The sequence below is a fragment of the Varanus komodoensis genome, unplaced genomic scaffold (genome assembly GCF_004798865.1).
Source record: "Varanus komodoensis strain SLA01 unplaced genomic scaffold, ASM479886v1 scaffold85, whole genome shotgun sequence".
Classification (NCBI taxonomy): domain Eukaryota; kingdom Metazoa; phylum Chordata; class Lepidosauria; order Squamata; family Varanidae; genus Varanus; species Varanus komodoensis.
Genome location: NW_025336543.1, coordinates 2,128,878 through 2,149,936, shown reverse-complemented (window position 1 = coordinate 2,149,936; position 21,059 = coordinate 2,128,878). Strand labels below are relative to the sequence as shown.

The 21,059-nt window shown below is 44.0% G+C and overlaps 1 protein-coding gene across 1 annotated transcript in view; it reads right to left on the bottom strand.

Moving 5' to 3' along the window:
- Positions 1-5,261: 5,261 nt before the first annotated feature.
- Positions 5,262-21,059, bottom strand: part of SLC6A12 (solute carrier family 6 member 12) — a 56,843-nt gene continuing 41,045 nt past the window's right edge. The window contains exons 13-15 of the mRNA XM_044417028.1: positions 17,831-17,931; positions 16,405-16,575; positions 5,262-8,542 (exon numbers count right to left, since the gene is read on the bottom strand). Coding sequence (XP_044272963.1) covers positions 8,390-8,542; positions 16,405-16,575; positions 17,831-17,931 — 425 coding nt within the window. The 3' untranslated portion in view covers positions 5,262-8,389. The remainder of the gene's footprint in view (positions 8,543-16,404; positions 16,576-17,830; positions 17,932-21,059) is intronic.

Sequence of the window (21,059 nt, the reverse complement as noted above, 5' to 3'; positions counted from 1 at the left end):
CTAGGTAGGACTGCCTGGTGTCCCCTGATTTTTAAGGCCAAGGGGAATTATGGATTGCGACGTTGGTACCCTTCCTTGGACTGTTTGAAGCTCCTTCTCATGACAGAAACCACTGTTAGTTCAGGCCCTCGTCTGCACTCCCAACGGGCCTGATGTCTTGGTTGTCAAGGGGCCACTGGCTCCCCTTTTTGGCACAAATACCAGTGCCTATTTTAAAATGGGCATAAAATGGGCACCTGATCTAACAGGTACTCTGCAATATGTTTTCCACCATTAGTACAGGGACCTCTGCTCTTTGTGATGATGAAGAAAGGACGGGCACCTTTAATGAACCAAAGGTGTCTGTAAAGGAAAGGCATAAAAGATTAATCCAATGAAGTCAACTGAAATTAAATGTTTCCTCTGTTGGGTTTCTGCCCAAAGCACATAACAGAGCACTTAGTGCTGCTGAAACTAAAAGGCACTTTGCATGTTTGGGGTTGTGGGAGAGATGCTTGTGGTACAGTCCTCCTGGGACAGATTGTCCTTTCAGAATGAAGGCGCATGAATCCTGGGGCTGGCTGAGACAAGAGCCATACTTTCTCATGAGCACATCGAGAAGCCAAGGCTGAGTTGCAGGTAAGAATATTGATGAGGTCCCTGCTAGATGGAGGATTCCCCCTCTAAGTCCCCTTCTTAGCCATATCCTGACCTTCCACTCTTTTTTCACAAGAGCCCACTGAATTGGTCAATTGACTGTGTCTCCATTCAGCTGTTTAGGTTGCTGGCAGACCATCTGGGAAGTTGGTTAGACAGATGTCGGTCTCACTGGACCAATGGCCAACACATGAGTGGGCAACATACTCACAGAATTATAGAACGAGAAGGGCCATTTAGGCCACCAATTCCAATCCCCTACTTGGCGCATATGTAGGAGAATTAATGTACCAAACAGACTCCTGTTTTCTTGACTTCTTCTCTATACTTGCTCTTTATATTTGGGTCAGTACAGATGTGATTTTGCTGATGGGAAATGTGATCTTACGCTTAACACTGTTACTTTGCTCATACACTATATTTTAAACATATATTAACAACAAGCAAGCTTATTCTAAACACCATTAAAAAGTGATTCCTTGATCAGAGAATAGTATTGCTGGGATGGGCAGAGGGCCGTTGGGTCTGACTCCCCTGCTCAGTGCAGGACTCCAAGTTAAACCATCCCTTGCAAATGTCTCCCCAGTTGCATCTTGAGTGTCTCTCGTGTGGAAGAGCCCACAACCTCCCTAGGTCATGGGTTCCATTGTTGTACTGCTCGAACAGTCAGGAAATTTTTCCTGCTACCTAGACAAAATCTGGCTTCCTGTAACTTGAGCCCATTATTCCATGTACTGCATTCTGGGATGATCAACAAAGATCCTGGCCTTCCTCTGTATGACAACCTTTCAGATATTTGAAGGATGCTATCATATCTGCACTCAGTCTTCCCAAAGCTAAACTTGCCCAGTTCTTTCAATCTTTCCTCACAGAGCTTTCCAGTTACCTGGACAATCCTCATCGTCCTCCTCTGAATCCTTTCCAGTTTGCCTGAATCTTTCTGAATCTTTTCTGTGGTGCCCAGAACTTCAAATGAGGCCTAACTAGTGCTGAGTAGAAGGGAACTATATTTGCTGATGACATTAAACAGGGGGGGAAACAAGAGAGAGCACCACACTTATGTTGTGAGGAGCCCTGCTTCTCAGGATCTTCCTGGGAAGATTAACAGGTTTATACCTGAGCATGATCTCTGATGCTTACTGTACGCTGAGTTGCTACTGTACTCTTTTAACCCTGCTCCTTCATATTTATTCATATTGGACGGCCTTTTGTGTTGACTTGTACAGACATGTCCCAGTTTGTTCTTTTTGGTTTTGACCTGACTGGGACATGAACCTTTTTGTGCAAGAATGGTTTTTTGTGATGCTCTCTTTTCCTAAGCTCAGACTTCCTGCCAGTAATCAGTCAAAAGCAAACTTTGGTTCAGACAGCCATTTTAGCTATGCCTGAATGGATAATTTCCTTAAGAATGCCTGCACAGGAATGCAATTTAAATCATCTCTGACCCTGGCAGATGGCTGACCACTCTCCTCTTGAATGCCTCCAGTGAAGGAGAGCACACCCCCTCCATAAGAGATTTCATTGCCTCACCGCTTTCCTGATCTCCAACCAAACCTTGACTTCTTGTAACTTAAGCCCATTGTTTCATGTCCTACACCCTTGGATGACAGAAGGTGGGCCTCTTCTGACAGTCCTTTCACTCCTTAAGAAGTACTATCATATCCATCTTCTTCTTACAGGCAAACGTACCTAGTTCCTTCCATCTTTCCTCATATGACTTAGTGTCTGGTCTCCTAGTCATCTTTGAACTCGCTCTAGCTTGTCTGAACCCTTCTCAAACTGTGGTGTCTGGAACACAGCTAAGATGTCCATTTCCATTCTGCACTCTGATGACTCCTTTTGTCTTCTCCTGGCCTCTCTTTAAAGCCCCATCTGCCACAGCCAAAATATAGCATGGCCAAAGAGAACTGAGAGCAGCTGTTCCAGGGTCTAGCAAGCTCTGGCTTGGAAAGAATTTCATGCACTAGCACCCAGAATTTACCTGGCCACCTGGAAATTCTGCACTCCAAAGAGCAGAGCAGAACAGGAATTCAATAAGCACACTGGTTTGACTGAATCAGAGTATGGGCTGGATCCCAAGAACTGCACAAGGAGTTCCGTATGACCAGAGAGTTTGGGATGTGTGCCTTTCAAGCTTCAGCACCTCATGTTAGGTGGCAAAACTTTGCCAAACAGAAACTTGATTCTCTGAAGCTTCTGGCCTCAGCTTGCCTCCTCAGTCCAACATGTTCCTTAGATAACATACCTCTTCTTGCATTTGGGCCACCAACTTCATTCTCCTCCTGTGTTTATGGACCTGAGATCATCACATGAACGGGAGCTTCCCAGTGCAGCCCGGAAGTCTTCCCTAAGCCTGTCTATTTTTCAGAATCTGGGCTGCTCTGGGGCTCCATTCAGTGGCCATGACCAGGGTGCCCACTTCAGTGTTTGCAAGATGGGTCCCAGGCCCTGCTTGAGCTCTCAGCCTCTTGATAAGTGCCAGCTGGGAGCCCTGGGGAAGAACTATATGAAAGCAAGCTCCTCTCTTTAGGACTTGTTTCAGCAACACAGGTTTTCCAGTTTAGTGCCAGCCTCTTGCCTGACCCAGATCCTGCCTTGCTGTCTGACTCAGCAAGGCAGGTCTTCCTGCAATCTGCGGTGTGGTTCAGCTCCAGCACCTTGCCTGACCCTTGTAGCATCTGGTTTCTGCCTTGCCTCAGCAGTGCAGGGCTTCCTGTGAGCTGTGGTCTGGTCCAACTCTTGCTCCTTGCCTGATCTGGTTCCTGCCCTTGTTGCAGCCTGGCTTTTTGTATCCCCTCCTCAGTGCAGGTCTTCCTGTAGCATCATCCAGCTCCTACATCTTGCTTGACATTTACTGGATTTCATTCCTGCCTTGGTGTATTTTGCCATGCCTTGCTGTATCCTACCATGCCTCATCCAACCTCACCACCTTGCTGCCTAGCCTTGCTTGCCACTCCTTCTCTGCTCCTGAATTCTGCCTGATTAGCCTGCCTCAAGGAACCGGCACCTGCTCTGGCTGTTTTCCTGGTTCTTGACCTTTGGCTTGTTCCTGATTGCATCCTTGTCCTGATACGTACTTGTGGTTCCTGGCCTGGGCCTGTTCTGTGACTACAGAACCTTGGGTTCCTTGCACTGGTCCTGGTACCTCTGTCTTGTCTCCTGCTGCCCACACTCTGGACTGTGACCCTACTGTGAGCTTGTCTCCTCCCATGACTCAGTGTCAGAACAATATGTGCTGCTGTTAGGTTAATGGTTCGTTAATGCACTGCAGCTTGGATGGAGATCCTGGACATGCCAGTGACTAAGTGGCTGGGAACCCTGCCTGCCTCCCTCACTGGGAATTCCTTTCCTTTGTACATGACTTTCCATACCAAAGCCCAATGAACTGGAAAAGACAGGCAGCTCTAAAAATAGACACCCTCCTGTGAGGAAAATGTTCACAAATAGGGGGCACAGAACAGCTCCTGGATTCTATAACCAAGCAAAGTCTTTTGAGGTGTTTCTGTTATTTTCCTTTAAAACATCTTTAGGATTCAGTCATGCTGCCCCTGCTCCCAAGGGTGAGTTGTGGTGGGAAATGAAGCATAAAACTACAGCCACTGCAGAAGGGAAAACAGTAGCAGGAATGAGGAGCAGACAACTTTCTAGAGGAGGTTCTGTCTTGAGCAAAGGAGTTGTCCACACTCCCATCCCATGAATGCCACTGTGCATGTTTGCCAGAAAGGGGAATGTTGTTCTTCAGGTGTCTCTGGGTGCCCAGGCCAGAGTTTGCACTGTTAGTAACATGAGTACAGAATGCAAGAAGCTTCAAGCTCTGGGACACCGTTCTGTTTTGGACATTGGTTGCTCTGGACCTCAGGTTCTAAATAGCTCTCCTGAGTCCGGGACCCCCCTGTGACGATCTTAGAGTATTGCTCACTCTGCCTTGCAAAAGGATCACTTTAGTTCATAATCAAGGACTATCTTACTGTTACTGAAGAACAGGCATGGATTCCAGAGACAGGAACACGCGAGGTTTGCTGCGTCCTCCACCTTTAGCAGCAGCCTGGCATGCAGCACTCAAGCAAGAACAAAGCTCATCCCATCAGTTCATCTCCATGTCAAAAATCTCAGTGGAAAAGCTTCATCTGTTTAAATTTTAGTATGTAAAGCTGCCATTGAAGGCATAGAAGAAATCCCTTAAAAATGTGGCAAGTCTTGTGCAGCCTGGACTCACCTCTAGTCACTGCTGACTCCTAAATTTCTGTAGCACATCATGGGCAGACCCTGCACAGGGTTGAAAGGGAAATGATAGGTCTACCCCAGCAATAATTTTAGCTGCCTCCGACAAATCAAGGCAAAGTGACTGATTCTGATGAGGTGACAAATCAGCTGTGGATTTCCACCTGACCTTCCGTAATATATTACTCAAACGTTGTCTCTAGCTATTAAAATGAATTATGGGCTGTGTCCAAGTTCATGGCTCGAATGCTCCATTTCTTCCATTCTTGTCCATTAACCCCTATTTCATCACAAGTCTCTGAGCTTCTTTCTTGTCTAGGGCTTTTTATGTTCCTGATCTCTTCTTCTCCACAGGAAAGCAAAATCAAAACAAATCAAAAACAAAACCCAGCATCACACCATAATTAAAGAAACATATTTATTGAGCAGGTTTAAGTACAAAAATGCACCCTGCATTGGGTGTCTTGTGTACATGCAAATCTTGTAAACAAGAATTTGATTGCTTTTATGAAGATTTGTATTTAGATTTCCCGTGAGAAGGGACAAGTCGGAATGCACAGGGCTCCCCTTTCCATTTTGATGATGACAGGTGTTTGGGCCACACTCCACAGACAATGGACAATTGACCCAGTCTGAAGTTCTCCAGTGCTTGGGCACATGGGCTTTCCTCCACAGTGCTGGGGACCCTGCCCGAGCAAGGTACCCATCCCTGTTAGAAAATCCACACATTCACGTATAAAAAGTCTGGGGGGTTGGATTGATCAGACATTGACTGGGGAATGTGGCTTGCACCACAGTGGCACAGAAAGGATATGATTAGTCCCATATATTGCCGCTTGCCCCTTCCCACATTCAGTACCCATAGATATGAAACCTGCAACCTGAATAGGATTATGGTCTCCTTGAAATTTAGAGCTTTTCTTCCCTCCGGTTGGAGGTGACAGCCCAAGAATCTAGTCCTTGCTCATTCACAAGCAGATCCTATGCATGTTCAATGAGACTTACTTCCAGGTGAATGCATACAAAAGGTGTATTTTTCTACCAGAGAAGCATGGCTGTCCCATACTGGGCAGAGGGTCCTTTGGTGGTGCCCATACCATATTGGTGGGCTTCCAGCCATGGACTTATCTTATGACTATAAGCCATAGTAGGCTATAAGCCACATGTAAAGGTCATGTGGTTCCCTGGTTTGGGGCATTGAGAGACATCAAAAATGGCAGCCTGAAGACATAGCTGCCTAGTGCAAGGGCCTAAGGCACTGAGTGGAGATGCCAAGACTGGTCCCATATCTAACTGCTCTTCAACCTTTTTGTCCTTTCCATTGTTGGGACAGGACATGTGGTCTAATCTTTGCATATTAACAGGCTTCTCTCATATCTATATGATAATTACCAAAGCAGCTAACTGGCCAGAACAGTTGGCCTGATCTTTAATAAGGCTGTTCCTTGCAGCAGCTGGTCTTGGGACTCACGAGACGGAAGATGGCTTTGCATGCCCAGGACGTGTTGTGACATCTAAGTGGTAATGCAGCTATTGGGAGCAGTGACCATGATGCACCCTGTTCAACCAAGCTGTCTGTGGAACATTTTAGAAGTCATCTAACACATGATGCTCAAGGAAAACATCAACTCAGTGTGCCAGGAGTGCTTGTTGGGTAAAGAACATGGCTGCAGTGATAATGTATTCTTGCTTGGAAATAAATCCCATTGGTCGGGGGGCAGACTCTCCTGAGAAGGTATGCAAAGAATTGTGACGTAAATTTGTGCCACAGTATTAATGGTCTTGTACAAACAAGAATCCTGAGGCATGTTAAATAAGAACAAGTGCCACACACCTCTTTGTTTTCACAAGCCCACTTGTTTTTCTGCTGCAAAAACAAAAAAACTTGTAACATGGCTACAAGTTCTCTGAAAACACTGATGGTGCAAGAGGAGTTTCCTTTTGGTGTCAAGGTCATCACAGCCTCCTCCAACCTAATACCCTCCAGATACAATTCCATAATTATAGGGGTTTCAGTCCGACACATCTGGAGGGCAACAGGTTGGGAAAGGTGAGGGTACCAAATGGACCTTGCAAAGGAGTGAACCGAGGCACAAGAAACAAAAGGCAAAACAGTCTCCCCACACCATATTCATTCTTCCAGCCTGACATGTATTTCATTTGCACCCATGACTTCCATGTCATTAACCACACATAAGCCTTTCACAGCACCATTGTTAAGCTACTGTCTGGTGAGACGTCAACTGTGGCATCTGCTGCCTGGTCCTGCTGCAAGCTAACCAAGTTTTGGCATTTCATTTAGGGCAGTTCCATTTGATTTGCATTTCTCAAGTTTTCCAACAATCCAAGGATGTCACATGGAGCTGCACCAAGTGAGGTATATTTGAGCTGAAGCACTGTCAGCTTTTTTTCCTTAGTGTCTTCTCAAAGGAAAAAAGATCTTAAGTGGCTTTGACGTGTTCTTTTTCTGACAAACTCTTCTTGCTTCCAATTGATCACCTGCTTTTCCTTCAGGCCCTCATGTAATGGGAGAGGCTGAGTGATCAGCTCTGATTTTAAAGTCCAAACAGGGAATTGTCATCAGGTTTCTTTTAATGCACCCGTAGCAGATCTATGTAAACTTCTTAGCAAGTAAAAAAAAGTAACCCACCAAATTTGCCAAAGAAGCACACATCCTGAGATTAGACTATGCAAATTTGGCTGAGCTAGCCCTTTTTGTATAATTTGTAGAGTTTGCAAGAGTCAGGTTTTCAAAGAATTTGAAATATTTCACCAAGGAGGGGAGGTGGCAGGCAATGAATGAATGGGGACTTAGAGTGAGCAGCGTTGAGACTATCTTTTCCAGAAAAACTCTTCTTGCTGCTGATTTATTTCTAATAAAAAGAGCAGGGTATATTTCAGTGGTGGCATACAAGCATGGTACACTGAAGGCCACTAGTTCAGTCCCTGCCACTGCTAGTTTAAAGGATTTCAGGTAGTCCCTGAGGTATGGCCCCTCACATACAATTTTTCACTTCCACAATAGCTGTTCTACTGATGTGAAAACAACTGGAGTTTTTTGTGGAGATACTTTTTTCCCAAGCTGGTTTCTTCTTCTGCAACTACTGCAGGAGGCAATATGAACAGCTGTTTTGGCATCCATTTTATATCCTCCACAATGTCTTTATGAGTGCAGGGGTGGGGGATGAATGACAACCACCTTGTAGAAAAAAATAAGGTGGAGAATATTTGGAGAAAATTCTGCCAAGTGGCTTTCTTTTTCTAGGTGGGGGTAAAAAAGAAAAATCTGAGACATGTCCTCAGAAATGCATCTTCTGAGTACTTTTGGCTCAGCTCTAAAACAATGGCTCCCCTCTGATGTATACAATCAGCTGCTAGGAAAGTGCAAAGGATAGAAGATGCTGCCGTCTTCAGTGACCCCGTATCTGGCAAGTAGTGGAACTCTGAAGTCCGGGTAGCACCTCAACTCAGGTGTAAACGGACGCCACCAGAAATAAGGAAGGACCTTTTTCCAGAAGATGCCTGCTGAGCTCTAGAAGTAGGTTTCCTTCTCTGTCATGATGAGCAACTCCTTTTTTGGACATTGGTCTCCTGGCTTGCAGATCTCCTGCTGTCCAGAGAAGTCAGTCAGGTGCTTCTTTGGCTGGGGCAAGTCATCTGCAGCAGCAGTGAGCTGACGTAACCGCTGAAGAAAAACAAGCAAGGGAGCAGACATCGTCTCTGTTAATTAAGCTGATAGATAAGTTGACACCCAATAGCATTCTGCATCAATTGCTGTGGGCAAAAGCACTGTAAGAGCTAATCCATTCCACTTCCTAATGCATACTTATTGGAATGCCCTTCTAAAAAAGAAGGAAACTGTTTAACATTCTAGTCCACTTTGCCTTTGAGCTCACTTTTTGTTGGCATTATCTCAGTGCACAAAACATCCAGCGGTACTTACAAATGAGTCGACAGATTCAGTGACTGCAAAATTGTGAGATTAGGAAAAACAGGAAAAGATCCTGTGGCACCTTGAATTCTAACACTTTGATTGTGTTATGAGGTCTCACAGGGAAATGCCTCATGTGTGCATAGTCATGTGATCACTGCTTCCATAAGTTCTGCAATAATCAAAAAATCTCTCCACACTCGCATTGAATGGGCAAAGGCATGTTTAGATTGCAGCAGCTGACAGTCCACACTGCCAGTAGCCATAAATAACAGTTCCTTGGAGCAGCTGGTCACGGCATCAACTCAGAGGGAGGAGATCTTGCCCCAATCCTGAGTGGTATCCAGCCGGCCTTTGGAAATAGTCTGGACCTTTCAAACTGCTGGACAAACTCTGTTGTCCATTGTTTATACTATTTCTATTGCTTCTTTATTTGGAAGCAGAATAGCTGATTTAATTATATTTTTAACTTGTGCATATTTGTATTGTTTTAATTGTCTAAGTTTTTAATGTTTTAAGCTGCTTTGAATCTAAGTACTGGAAACAGATGGAATATGAATAAATATCAGCAACAACAACAACTTGAGAATCATTGTGCAGCCACATCTGAAATACTGTGTGAAGCTTTGCATTCTCAAACCAAATGCCAGTGATTGTATAGCACAGTTGCGGTGCACTTCTGTGGCCTCCCAGTATTGTATGGGCGCCCACAAAATTGCACACAGTCTCAACTCTGAGGTCCTGCAGTCCTGTAGCTGTGACTCTGAAGGCCGAGGTCATGCCCAACTCCCTCACAGCCAGCATGGAAAGAACTGTACTGGCTACTTCCTCTGAAGTCACAAATGTCCAGGCAATGTAGAATTGCACCCTAACTTATTCAAGGTTTGGCCCAAACCAGCAAAAAGAGCATCCATATCGAAACTACCCAGCTTAAACAAAGCTATGATCAACACACTACCAGGCTGAAAGCAGCTGTTGGGATAACTCACCAAGTGACAGCATTTGAGCTTGGCACTTTTGCAAGTTTAATTAAACTTGGCACTTACAATGTCAGGATTCAGGACTTTGTGGATGATACATGGAAAATTGTTTAGCCCAGTATGTGAACAAGATGAATTCCCGAGAATCCCAGCCCCTGTTTTTTGTTTGTTTGCTTATGAAAGCCTCTAACTCTGGAGACTGTAGAGACACATTTCAAAAATATGTCAGCAAAAATAGTGCACACTTTCACCTCTTGCTTTCATTACTGGCATTCTACAGGCAAGCAATTTTTAAAATTTAAAACTATTTCCTGGATCTAATTATGTTGTTACAAAGATGTAGAAGATGTTTCTACAAATGCCTTCTTAGCATAATTCATCCAGAATTCTGCATGTAAGCAGAAGACCTCAAATAAGAATAATTACATCCAGGAGGAATAGACATGTTAGCACTGAGGGTTTGTATAATTTATTTTTTCACAGCTTCTTGAAGATAAGAAATTTACAGAACTGCTACTTGCTGGGAAACATGCCATTTTTTCCTGAAATTTTGGAACCAGTTCAAATGGGAGGTCGCTCCCACCATACCTCACCTCAGATGTTGGTGTGGAAACAACTTCTAATAATTCCAGTATGGTTCATAATTTATGTGGCTTATGGCACCGCTCTGCCACTTGTATCGCTGTTTCTCACATTTTGACACCCCCACTTCTAAACCTCCTTCACTTGCTGCTCCTCCCACCCTTAGTGCAACACCTGATCATTTGTTTCTGAGGGGAATATGTAGGACGAGGGTGCAAAACTTCAGCTCCTGGGCCAAATCCAGAATCTATGGGAGCCAAATCCAGTGCCTGCAGGGGCCAAACCAGGCCTTTCAGGGTTCCCTGGACAGCCGCACACCCCTAGCCTGGCGTTGTTCTTTTCCCCACAAGTGCCAATTGCTTTGCGTGGGTCTCGTTTCCCATTTTAAAAGATTGCAATGCCTCTTCAAACCTCAGTAATGGCTTTCAGCGCCAGCCGTTCTGTTATTCTGGTCCTGCTGTCATTGCCGTTGGCCTTGCCCGGTTTACTTTTGGTCCCACCCACAACTGCCAGGAGCCGCAGGGGTTTCTCTACAGTGGTCAAGACCCCTGATGTAGAGATCTTCATTCACAGTTGCATGCTGTTTCCTGCTTCTCCTGGCCAAAAAAAAAGGGGGGGGGGAAGTGGGTCATTCTAACACTGGGGTTAGAAAAATAAGTGAGAACTGCAACAAAATGTTGCAGTTTCGGATGCGGCTGCTCCAGTGAGCCAGCCGTATCTTCTTTCAGGAGATGACATTGCTTTCTTCTTCTGGTCTAGTTCTCCATTTCCACTCAAGGCAATCAAAACTGGATGGCAACTGAGTATGTTCAATTGTCCATTAAACTGTTTCTGTGAGCTGTTTCTAAAGATTGTTTTGAGAAAGAACTTTTTGGGCTCCGCAAGCTCTGCAGCCTCCTGGCATTTCCCACCTGTGCAGGGATGATGCCACTTGTCTACAGAAACATCGCCACACACTGCAGAACACCGGAATGGAGGGGTTCAGCTAGATAGTTGCCATACCCAGGCAAGCAACGGTCAGTCGAACAAAGCATCTGCTCTGCCTGGGTTCTTTCTTCCATTGTGGGGACAGGGATCCCCAGAGCTCCATTCTTGCTCATTAGCATAGCACAGGGCAGTCTGCAGAACAAAGGCTGGCTGCACGGCCTTTCCCAGTGTGGTGCGACCAGGTGCACTGAACTGTAATCCCCATCATTCCCAGCAGCATGGCCAATGGCCTAATACGGCATCATGGCTGGGAATGGTGGGAATTGCATCCCAGCACATCTGGAGTAGGCTCCACATGTGCTGGAATGCCAGGGATGGCTAGGTGAGAACATGGAGATGGGGGTCTCTGCTCAGCCACAAGGCCAGGGGACATTCAATCAACCCCAGCTATCCGGGGAACCATCTGCCCCTCACAATCCCCTATTCCTCCCTATCTTGTCTGCTCCTGTGTCCCTCCCTAGAGGCTGAAGCTGCGGACAGGGAGTCAACACTGGCCTACAGGGATCTGCATTGTGGAGGTTGATAACCAGGCACAGGCTGGAGGCAACAACACATCCCACCCTGATTTTGGAAAAAAACAAGACGTGGGTGCAGCGTGCACCTTGTCCACAAGCAGAATTGTAGTCCTGGGAGATTTCTGAGAATACAGTTGTGCTTCCCTGCAAGTCTTGCACACTCATGCATCACACTTTTTTGGATGAACACCATGCCTGCCATCACCACATCACTCTCACTGTTGCCACAAACAGCCAAGGTTTATACAATAGAAGTTTGCTTCTCGGTAGCTGGCCACCGCTTGCATTTTCACAGCTTTCTGATATTTCCTTAAGAGAGTCTGTGTACAATTTTATCAGGGCTTCATCATGTAACGAAGCACAAAATGGAGGGCAGAGATTTAATGGTGTTCTACCCAGTGGTCTTCTCCACATCAAAATCTTAAAGTATGGTGTCCATAAGCTGTATTTTTACAGAGGAGAGCCTGTTATTTGACCGTATCTTCCATTTGTTCAACCTAAGCCCAGTTTAAAGATAACGGATTTTAAGAAAGGTGAACCAGCAAGAACCTTGAAGCTGCCATCCGCAGTTAGTACCTGGCCAACTGATGAAGGAGACTGCCACACAGGCTGCAAAGTATTGTATTTCTAAAGTATAGCAAGTATCTCTGTGTGTGCATTTATACATAAAATTTGGGTCTGCTAATTTGTATGCAATTCTGTGTCTTTTCTATTTCACCGTATCTTCTTGAGACAATTGTCCTCACCCAGCTGCTCGTGAGAATAAGAATATTATCTGATTAGGGTTTTCCAGGATGGTGGGGGTGGTAGACTATTTTAAATTTAAAATACTTGAAAGATTTTACACACACACACACACACAATTTAAGATTTGAAAATCTTAAAAATATTGGATGGCATATATAAATTTCCCTATTTTGGGAATGAGAAAGTTTCAACAATTAAGCATAGGTTGAAAGGTGAAACTGGTGCAGTTTCTTCCATTCTGAAATAATCTTAAGGTCTAGATTTTATTTATTCTTAGCAGGAATTAAGTAGCTTCTTTCCAGAGCTTTTTCTTGCTGTTATCAAACTGTTTTGTGTTAATTTTTCCTCATATTCATGTTATCATAATTAAATACTGTGCAGGATTGCCCTAAGCCAATTTTATTTTCAATTATCACTATTACCTCAGTAATAGATTTATTTTTTAGACATTTGCTCCATTTGTATGCTTAACTGTTTTATTTTGGAATGTTTGTCCCATCTGTATAACTACATTCTATGTTTTTGTTATGGCCTTTGGCAAAGGCAATAAACTAAAATGTACATGTTATTCCAGTGTAAATGGCTTTATAGTCTCTTATGATCTTTTTATTTTTATTTAAGGACAAAATCCTATTCATGTTTTGAGAGAGAGAAAAGTCGTAAAACTCCTAGCAACCCTCAGCGAGCTGGCTGGGGAATGCTGGGAGTCAGAGGGTGCTTTTCTGTCTAAATAGGATTGTGCCCTGAAGCTGCCTGTTAATGCTTCAGAGGCACTGCTGTTTCATAATCAGCTGGAAGGGGAATTGTTCCCAGCTCCTCATGGGACTTGCACTACTCCCAGTCAAAACCATGGTGCACCTCTTCCTTCTTTCCCGAGAGAGAGAGAGAGAGAGAGAACGAATGGTGGTGGGAAAGGCAGGAGAGTTATGAAATTCCATGTATGAAACATAGAATTCCATCTGGATCCTCCCCTAAAAGTCTGTATTTAAGCATAGCAGTAGCACAAAGACTTGTCTAGAAGTATCCTTACTACAGTGCTGTTTTCTCTATTAAAATTCAAAATGCTCGCCCACAGGGTGGCAGTTAAATGCCAGCTGATCACAAGTAATGGGGTTAAGTTTTAAACAACTACTCAGAACCATAATTCTGTTCTAGAACCTAGATTCACACTTGTAGTTCAGTTGCATTAAAAGTTATGCAAATCACCAAACCTGGTCTTTAAAATACCAGGATGGCAACTCAGAAAACACTAGAAGGCAACAGAGTAGTGGCAATATTGTCTGAATGCTCCAGAAAAATGAGTGAATGAGATGCAATTTCACTGCAAGCAAACAGAGTGAAAACACCCTTAATTTCTTAATAGTTTTTAATTCTTTCGTTTCTATTGATTGTAAATCGCCTGGAGCGTTGCTAGCAGGGGAGTCAAAATGTTGAACTAGACAGGCCATTGGGCTGATCCAGTATGGTTTTTCCTATGCTCTTCTGTTGTTTTCATAATAGTGACAACAGTAATTATTCTTTCTTTCCTCAATGCTGCAGAAGTTCACGCCCCTCAGGAAGGATGCTGGTTGGGGAATGCTGGGAGTTGTAGGGTTTTGCCTGTCTAAACGGGCACCAGACTGTGTCCTTGGTGACTCGAGTAATGACCTGGAGAGCCTCAGAGGGAAATTCCACACAGTGAAGATAATCACTGAGAGAATGACTCACTTATACTGCAATGCTAAACACAGTTGATGGAAAATAAGTCCCCCTAAACTCAGTGGCATTTCTGCTAAGCAAACATGCATAGCATTTGCTATTGAAGAATGGACAGAGCTTCCATTCCAGTGAAGCCAAACCTAGAACAGGCTTCCTCAACCTGGTGTCCTCCCATGGTTAGCTGACTGGGAAGTGATGGGGCTTGCAGTTCAAGCCAACACATCTCAAGGGTAACAAGTTGGGAAAGGCAAACCAAGTTAAAATATTGAAGCAAGTCTTTCAATATTTATAAGTGGATTTATTGCTGGTGGAGCAGGTGTTGATTGGTTGGGTGCTATTTATTTCTTTTATCATTGTGATCTGAATTGTATTTTTAACTTATTTGTTTTTTATCATACTTCATCAGATCAGTTTGTTTTTTATTGTGAACCACTGTGAGTTTTATTTTTAGTGGAAATAAATAAATAAACAGCATAGAATTTAAAAGTTTGCTCTGGATATTTCTTTGTGTTCCTTTTTTACAAGATGAGCTGCCATCTCTGAGGCTACTTCTTCAACTCCATCAACTGAAGCAGCTGAACTGTAACTTACAAAGGTGTTAAAGAGAGAAACATCAAGGCAGACCCCAGCCAGAAAATGTATTTTCTCACTTTTCTTCACCACAGAAGTAGGCCACCTGTCAAAACCTGCATAAGTCATTCACTCTCAGTCAAACAAATCATTTTCCCTTCACAATCAACTTGCCGCTCTTCCTCAGATAGGTGCCCCTCTCAACACACAGTCATGCAAATGTGCCACTGTATACCCAACTGAAAACTGCAAAAACTCTATTTTATAAGGCAGCATCTCTCTTCTTCTCCCCTCCCATTGCATTGTTGTTTGTTTGTGCCCTTTGCCTCCCTTCTGTGTTTCGCCGAAGGCCTCCCTTCCTTTTCCTCACTGTCTGGGGCTTTGCCTCACAACTTGTCCACCTGAGGTGGACATTAAATCAGTTTCAACGTCTGGCCCGTCATTTCACATTATGTTAGGCTCCTCAGTCAGTAAACAAGTCCCTGTGGGCACAACATCCCCTTCCCAGAGGTCAGAGCATTGAGAAGGGCATCCTCTACAAAGTTCATTCTTTTCAGTGAGATTGTGAGATTCCCCAGCTTTTTGCCCTTTGAATTACGTATCTCACCAACACACATGCACACCTCATGCTGTGAGATGCATGTCTATAAGGACCCATCATTCCATAAGCTGCAGGTTTTAGCAAACCCATAACAATGACAAAGACTGTTTATCTAAGATCCTTGACAGAATTCAGACTTCACCCAAGCTATGGTTTGTATTCATCCTAGTTTTAGAACTCAAAGCAAGGATTCAGCGTTCACATGCAAAACAAACCATTGCTTAGGACGGCTTGGTTGTACTCATCAGCTCAGTTCTCCTGTCTTTGGAGGAGCAGTGACAGCTGTAACTATGGTTTGTCAATTCATACACCACACCAAAGTTGCACAGACTGTGTTTTGCCAATTAACTTCAAACTACAGTTTCCGATTCTAGTTTGCTAACTAATCACACTTCAGGCCTCACACAAACTATAACTAGGCTTCTTTAACCATGGTTTGGTGTGATGTTGAACTGAGTGGCTGTTGTTTAGTGGTCTTCCCATCCCCAACAGTCTGTGGCATTTTGCCCATCACTTGAAAGAAATGGTCCTCTCAATTCAAATCCAAGGTGACTGATGTAGTGGAAAACTGTTCTTGATAGAGATCAGGATGTGTTTTCAAAAATAACAAGAAATGCCTGCAGTTCCTGTAGTTGGGCAGAATTAAGGATAAGGTCCTCTGGAATTACCACTGTGCAAAAGTTGCCTTGGCCCAATTAGGATACCATATGATGGAGACTCCCAGGTAGCTATGAAGAAATACTGATCTAGCCATTAGGGAATGAAATTGCAACATCACAGCATAACTTATGATGTCCCAGAAGAGTAGTGAATCTGGATCACAGAAAGCAAAGGCCTTCCTGAAACCACCAGTTTTATCACCTATTAGCAACAGACAGGCCTGTTTAATGGCCAAACTGGTTTATGTGTCCCTGAGGATGCCGCACTTCCCTTTACCTGCTTTAATGGCCCTTTGGTTTTCAGGAGCATGAACACAATGTAGAATGGAATGCAGATCATAGAGGAGAGAGCCATCAACCAGCCAATAGCAGCCCCCCATGGTGGATACTCATAGACATTGTTGTATTTGAGCGGTGTGTATCTAATCAGTGAAAACAAGAAGATCGCCTGGAGAAAACAAGAATAGAAAGCATAACGGCTAGGATAAGCGATGCATTAGAAACATGTACAAAGAGAGAATTCAGGAGAAGGGACTATATGTTTTACTTAGAGTCACTTTGCACAACTACAGCAAAAAAGATGACCAAACTCCAGCCTTGACACAGCCCACAGAGACCTAGCTGTGTGGTTATCCCAGTGAAGGCAAGATTCAGCCAAGGTTTAGTGTTCGGAGTTCTGCTCTAAACATGGTTATTTCAGCATGTGCAATGGGATGCCAAGGTCTGAACGGGGCTGCAGAAACCATACCTGAATAAAGAAATGGAATCAGGAGTTCTGCTCTGAAGTCAGTTGCTGTGCTCAGAACCTGAAGTGTGGCCAGCTCTGTTCTGCTGACCAGGTAAGGGCAAAAGGCTGAAGTGCTACTATTCTATGCTATAGTAAATGCTTAGATGCTGTCTCATAAGATACATTTCCCCACAGTCTTCTAAAGGAAGTAGATCCCTGTAAAACTCCAGATGTTATATGCCAGGGGTACATTTACATTTACAGTCCAATTACAGTCCAATTACATTTTGGAAGCAATTTTAAGTGTTGCATTCCCCTCATTGATGAGGCCAAAAATATCAGCATATTTGAGCTTAGATGTCTTACTGCTGAGAACTAAGCCTTAGGAGAGACATTTCAGCCTGTTAGAATTGGGGGAGGGGGGGACACACAGCACAAGTTGGGAAACCTAAAAAGAATTGGTGGTTGGGGCAAGGGGGTGGGGCCAGAGGAAGGCTCATGACCCTTTGGGAGACCCAACAGGGCTGCATGTGGCTCCCCGGCAAGAGGTTCTCCACCCCTAGTCTAGAATCTGAATACTTAAACAACCACCTTCTCTTACACAAGCCTGCTATATGCTCGCCCCACTATGCATCCACCACCACCAGGGGTTTGGCCAGTGATGATACGGAAGAGGTCCTTCTCCATCACAACGTTCAGATTATGACACTCACTGCTGTACTTGGTTCCCGAATGATGAATTTCCAATCCCTTTTGTTGGCCTGCCTGACATTTTATCCACCTTTTACACCCCTTCACTTTCTGGATGGTTTCATCTGTTGTGGCATCCAGTTATATTTCCAAAGAAGTACTGCTGTTGGTTCCTGGCTTTACTGTTGAACATAAGCTGCTCATGAGTTAGAAAGGCAGCTCTTCACTCCAAAATGCAGCTCGCTCACTCAACTAACCAATAACCCCAAAGACACAATGCACCTACCAGACACATGCCAGGTGTGAGAAAGAGCCAGCAATATTTAATCAGGGGCCATGGCCGGTAACCAATCATATCCTCAATATTGTCATAGAAACGGTCTGCTCCTTGATCACCACAAAGAAAGAGAAATTTAAAAGAAAATCAGTATGGAAGTATTATATTGCAAATCTCTCATATAGGCAACAAGTTGAAAAGTATACTAAAATATAGTACTATTTTTTAACAAAGCAAACCATTGTGAGCTCATTTGTATTCCTTCTTTCATTCAAGGCAATCAGGGTTACAGGAGGCTGTTTTTTTAGGACAGCCTTCCCCTACTTGCTGCCCTAAGGATCTGTTGGACTACAGTTCCCATCCTCAGCCATGTGGGGCCTGCTGACTGTATGTGATGAAAGCTGCAGCCCAATACATCTGGAAGACACCAGGCCAGGGAAGGCTGGACCAAGAGATACAAAGACAATTTTGTCAGCTTTGTAAATGTTGGTAAATTCTGCAAAGCTTCACAGTTTTGAACTTGGATTTCCCATATAGATTCATAAAACCATAGAATAGAAGAGTTGGAAGGGGCCATGAAGGCCATCAAGTTCAACCCCCTCCTGTTGCAGGACATCACATTACAACATCCCACTGAGATGGCTGTCCAGTTTCTTTCTGAATGTCTCCAGTGTGGGAGAGCCCACCACCTCTCCAGGCAGCTGGTTCCACTGTCATATTGTTCGGACAGCGAGGAAGCTTTTCCTGATGTCCAGCCTGGCTTGATTATTCTGTGTCCTACACTCTGGCATCAGCAAGAAGAGATCTTGACCTTCCTCTTTGTGACAGCCTTTGAGGTACTTATAGAGGGATATCTCATCCCTGTATGCTCCAGCCACTTCAATACACTGGCTAGCACAACCCATGAGGAAGTAAACAGAACTGATCCCATAAAGATTACTAGATATATCCATTTCGAGCATGCAAAATTTAGTATTAATGATTATGAGGGAAAAATCAAAACTGTTTACATGTATTATTGACTTTAGCATTTTGCCACATGTTCAGGGTTAATCCTCCCAAAGGGACTCATAACCTGTGTCTACATAAATATTCCCATAAAATGGCATATATAAATGAAGAGTGCCATCTTATCTATGCATGTCTACTTAGAAGTAAGTTCTACTGAATTCAATGAGAATTGCTCCCGGGGAAGCATGCGCAGTGATGCAGCAAACCCAGGAGCAATTAAAAATAACACAGAGCTTTGAGCATGTTGATTAAAAGCAGCCACCATGTTTTGGAACACCAGACGGGCCTCTATTAGAGGCAAGTCTTTTCCTCCTCTGTAACTGCTTTTTACAAGGTGGTTTATGGTTTGCTGTCTTTTTATATCTTGTCTTTGAAGTGAAAAGGTTTTATCATCCTTTCAGCTGTTTTCGCAAAAGTTGTTTTATATTCCATAATGATCACTGTTCTACTATGGATGGCCTGTTTTAGTGGTGTTTTATCTCTTTAGTCAATGAGGTTTGTTTTAGGCATTTTTCAGGCACTGATCTTTATAGAATTATATTTTATCGTATAACATTACATACAATGAAACCAGATGAGCTGGAGGTCACCAAGCAGCGACACTCTCTGCCTCCCAGGAAGAACAAGCAAGGGAAAGACCCAAAGCCCATCTCCTGGCCTGTTTGGACCAGTGCATTTCCCCTTTACTGTCAGTGCCTAAGTTCCTGCCCACCCTACACTCAGTTCCTGGGTGTTTCGTCCCACTCAGGATGCCACTGGATCTTCCTGCATGGGAAAAAATTTAAGAGGACTTTTTGTTCTGGCTGAGCCTTGCTCAAGCAACAAGGTTTTCCTGGGCTGTGGCTTGTTCCCACACCCTTGGATTGCTCCTTGACCTTGGTTTGTTTGCACTTTCTCTTCAGCCCCCACTGGCTTTTCACTTTGGCTTGCTGCCCATGATCTAGCCCTGTCACGTGCTCACCTTGAGGCAGGACGAGGGGGTACAGAAGGCCTCCTCCCCTCCATTGATACAGTAACTTTGGAAGGGCTACGGCTATATGAGAAATTTATTTCAGTTTATTTCTGATCCAGATTTTACCCAGCTTACACCTTGGATGTCATCAAAGTCCACACATTTTCAAGCTTGCAGTGTGATTCATGAACCAGAAAAAAGTTCATTCAGTAGCATACGTACACTGGAAAATGTGCATGAAAGGATGTGTACTTTTAAAAATTCATATGAATATACTTGATTGAATGAGTACTTTTCAAAGATGTGCCCAAAAGATGCATTCATTTGAAAAAATATGCACAAAAATGAGCACAGATTTTTATGCAAAAAAGAACAATAAATAAATACCCACACTTTGACTGACTTGAGACAGAAAAAGCATCTAATAGAACTTGGGGTGAGCTTGAATTTTGCTGATTCACATATCCCCACGCAGAACACGTGTAAAAAGAGATTTTTGTTGCATTGAACTAGCTTCTCCAATTTCACAGCTTCATTCATGGGCAAAAGTTGCCCCCTCTGTTTGTTAACATTTGGGTGAGGAGGGAGCAAGGAAGCTGAGTGAAGCTGAACCATGTGTCTGGGAAAAGAGGGTGGGAGCAGATTGCCTGGGCAATGCCGGCACATATACCTCTCTCCTCTTGTAAACCAACAGCTTCATGTATCTAGGCTCAGAGCTTTGAGCACATAAACTGCAAAGCCCGGCTTTGAATCCCTGGATATTTAACCATGTTAATACTTAAATAGGGTTGTCACCGATTTCCTCTCACAGGATCTTCATTGCTAAAAACTGTATGACAGGCAGTTATACCATGGACTGCTTCGTGCTGGGAATAGCTCTAGTTATTGAACACAAGCAATGTGGACGTGTGAAGAACTGAACAACATTTGCAGAGTTGTTCATATTTGGGAGAGAAATGGCTTTTAAAAAATGAATGCAGGAGAAAGTGAAACTGGTTGATCTGCCCATCCTTGAGAATGAGTGTTCCCCCGTTGCCTAGGAAACTGCAGAGCTCATCCTTGCCAAAACAGAGTGAGCCTTGCCCAGTCGCCTAGGCAACCCAAAGATGCTTGCCTAGCTTCCAGCAAGGCGTTACTGGTGGGCACTCCTGGCAAGGGCAAGCATTGCCCAGTTACCTAGGCAATGCAGGGCAGCTGCCCTGATGCTGGAGGTTGAACAAGTGTTCCTGCTCTGGAGGCAAAATGAAGCATCAAGGCTGGTAGCCAGAGAAAATA